The sequence below is a fragment of the Loa loa genome (assembly GCF_000183805.2).
Source record: "Loa loa unplaced genomic scaffold supercont3.958, whole genome shotgun sequence".
Classification (NCBI taxonomy): domain Eukaryota; kingdom Metazoa; phylum Nematoda; class Chromadorea; order Rhabditida; family Onchocercidae; genus Loa; species Loa loa.
In genome coordinates this window covers 5,267-6,802 of record NW_018109138.1, presented here as the reverse complement: position 1 = coordinate 6,802, position 1,536 = coordinate 5,267, and the positions used below count along the sequence as shown (strand labels likewise).

The following is a 1,536-nucleotide window of genomic DNA, read 5'->3' as shown; positions in this document are numbered from 1 at the left end:
AAAATATGAATATTCATAACTCCCTAAAAATAGCGAACCTTATTCTTAATAAGCCAATAATCCGACAATCTTTTCGGTACCATTTTCGAAGTGTCACTTTTTCCGTTCCATAACCAACAACAAGTACAGCATGATCAACAGTTTTTTGGCATTTTCAAGCTTGAGAAAATACCTAAATTATTGAAACCATAATAAATGCCTTCGTTGAAAATGAATTAAAATTTGATATGTGTTTATTGTATCTCAAAATAATTTAATCAAAAATGTTAAACTTATCAGTGTTTAATGGCTTAAATAATATATAGTTTAACTAAAAGTTTTCAATTTTTTTTCAAATAACAGTTCTAAATGAATTTGAAATAACAGTTCTAAATGAAATAACAGTTCTAAATGAAGAGGTAATTGAATATTTGAAAATAAAAGTGAAAATAATTTTAAGACATCGTATATTTCACACCTTTTTTGTAAAACCGTATCAATCCTGAATTAATAGCAGCAGATATTGGCCCAATAGATGCAACCGCTGCTTGTAATTGCAATTCATCACCCCAAGGTAATAATTTGGCATCATAAGCTGTTGCACCGCGAGATTCATTTGAATATCGACATTGAGCTTGATAACCTTCATATGGATATGATTCTTCCGTATCAATTCCATCATTTTCTCTTACATATTTAAAAGCCTAAAATAAAATTTTCATTGGCAATCAAATTACATTCATTTTTTCGTTTGCTATCATTTTTATAAATAGTGTTATTCGATTGTTGCTTTCATAACAAGTTTCAGGAGTAAGAAAAAAAACAAAAAGCCCAAAGCCTAGTGAACAGAAAAAGGTTCAATTAGAATATGAAAAATAATTAATGCAATGAAATGGACAACAAACATTCATCATCAAACCACCGTCGCATCCATAATTACCGTAGCTATCATCACTGCAATCGAGAATATTCTGCTCCGAAAGATTAACCAGTTTACCAGTTTTTAAAAAATTTTGTCCTTCTAATGCACCTGCTGCACTGAATGTCCAGCAACTTCCACATAATCCCTTTAAAAAAAGCAAAAAAGATGCGCCATTTTTTCCTAAATCTTTCTTTTTTTTTTAATCTTTGAAAACCCAAAAAAAAAGATTTTCCACAAATCACTTCTTTCATAAAATACAAATTTAATTATTTTTTCCATTTTTTCTTTTTCTTTTTTTTTTTGAAAAGGAAAATTTGACAAACCTGTTCTTTTACTTCACTTACAGCACCTTTTTCACGCCAATCGACATTTTCTGGTAAAGGTTCGTCAATTTTCATGTAAGCAACATTTTCGAAATCACTTAATTTTATTTTTTGTGAATGAAAGCCACGAAGTTTGTTAAATTCTTCGGGGAGCTTAAATTTTTTAAAATTACCTCTACTTTGTTTAAAAATAAAAAGCAAAGGAAATGGTAAAGGAAATTGATAATTTAAAAAGTACACGTAATTCAATTAAAAATTATTCCATTTTTAAATAAAATATGCAATTAGATTTTGATATTATCACTATACATA

The 1,536-nt window shown here is 28.2% G+C and overlaps 1 protein-coding gene across 1 annotated transcript in view; it reads right to left on the bottom strand.

The window, feature by feature from the left end:
* Positions 1–113: 113 nt before the first annotated feature.
* LOAG_19024 (hypothetical protein) overlaps positions 114–1,536 on the bottom strand; it is a gene marked incomplete at its 5' end in the record, with an annotated part of 2,499 nt that continues 1,076 nt past the window's right edge. Inside the window, 4 exons of the mRNA XM_020451681.1 lie at positions 114–172; positions 458–683; positions 885–1,046; positions 1,225–1,377. Of these exons, the coding sequence (XP_020304518.1) occupies positions 135–172; positions 458–683; positions 885–1,046; positions 1,225–1,377 (579 nt within the window). The 3' untranslated portion in view covers positions 114–134. The remainder of the gene's footprint in view (positions 173–457; positions 684–884; positions 1,047–1,224; positions 1,378–1,536) is intronic.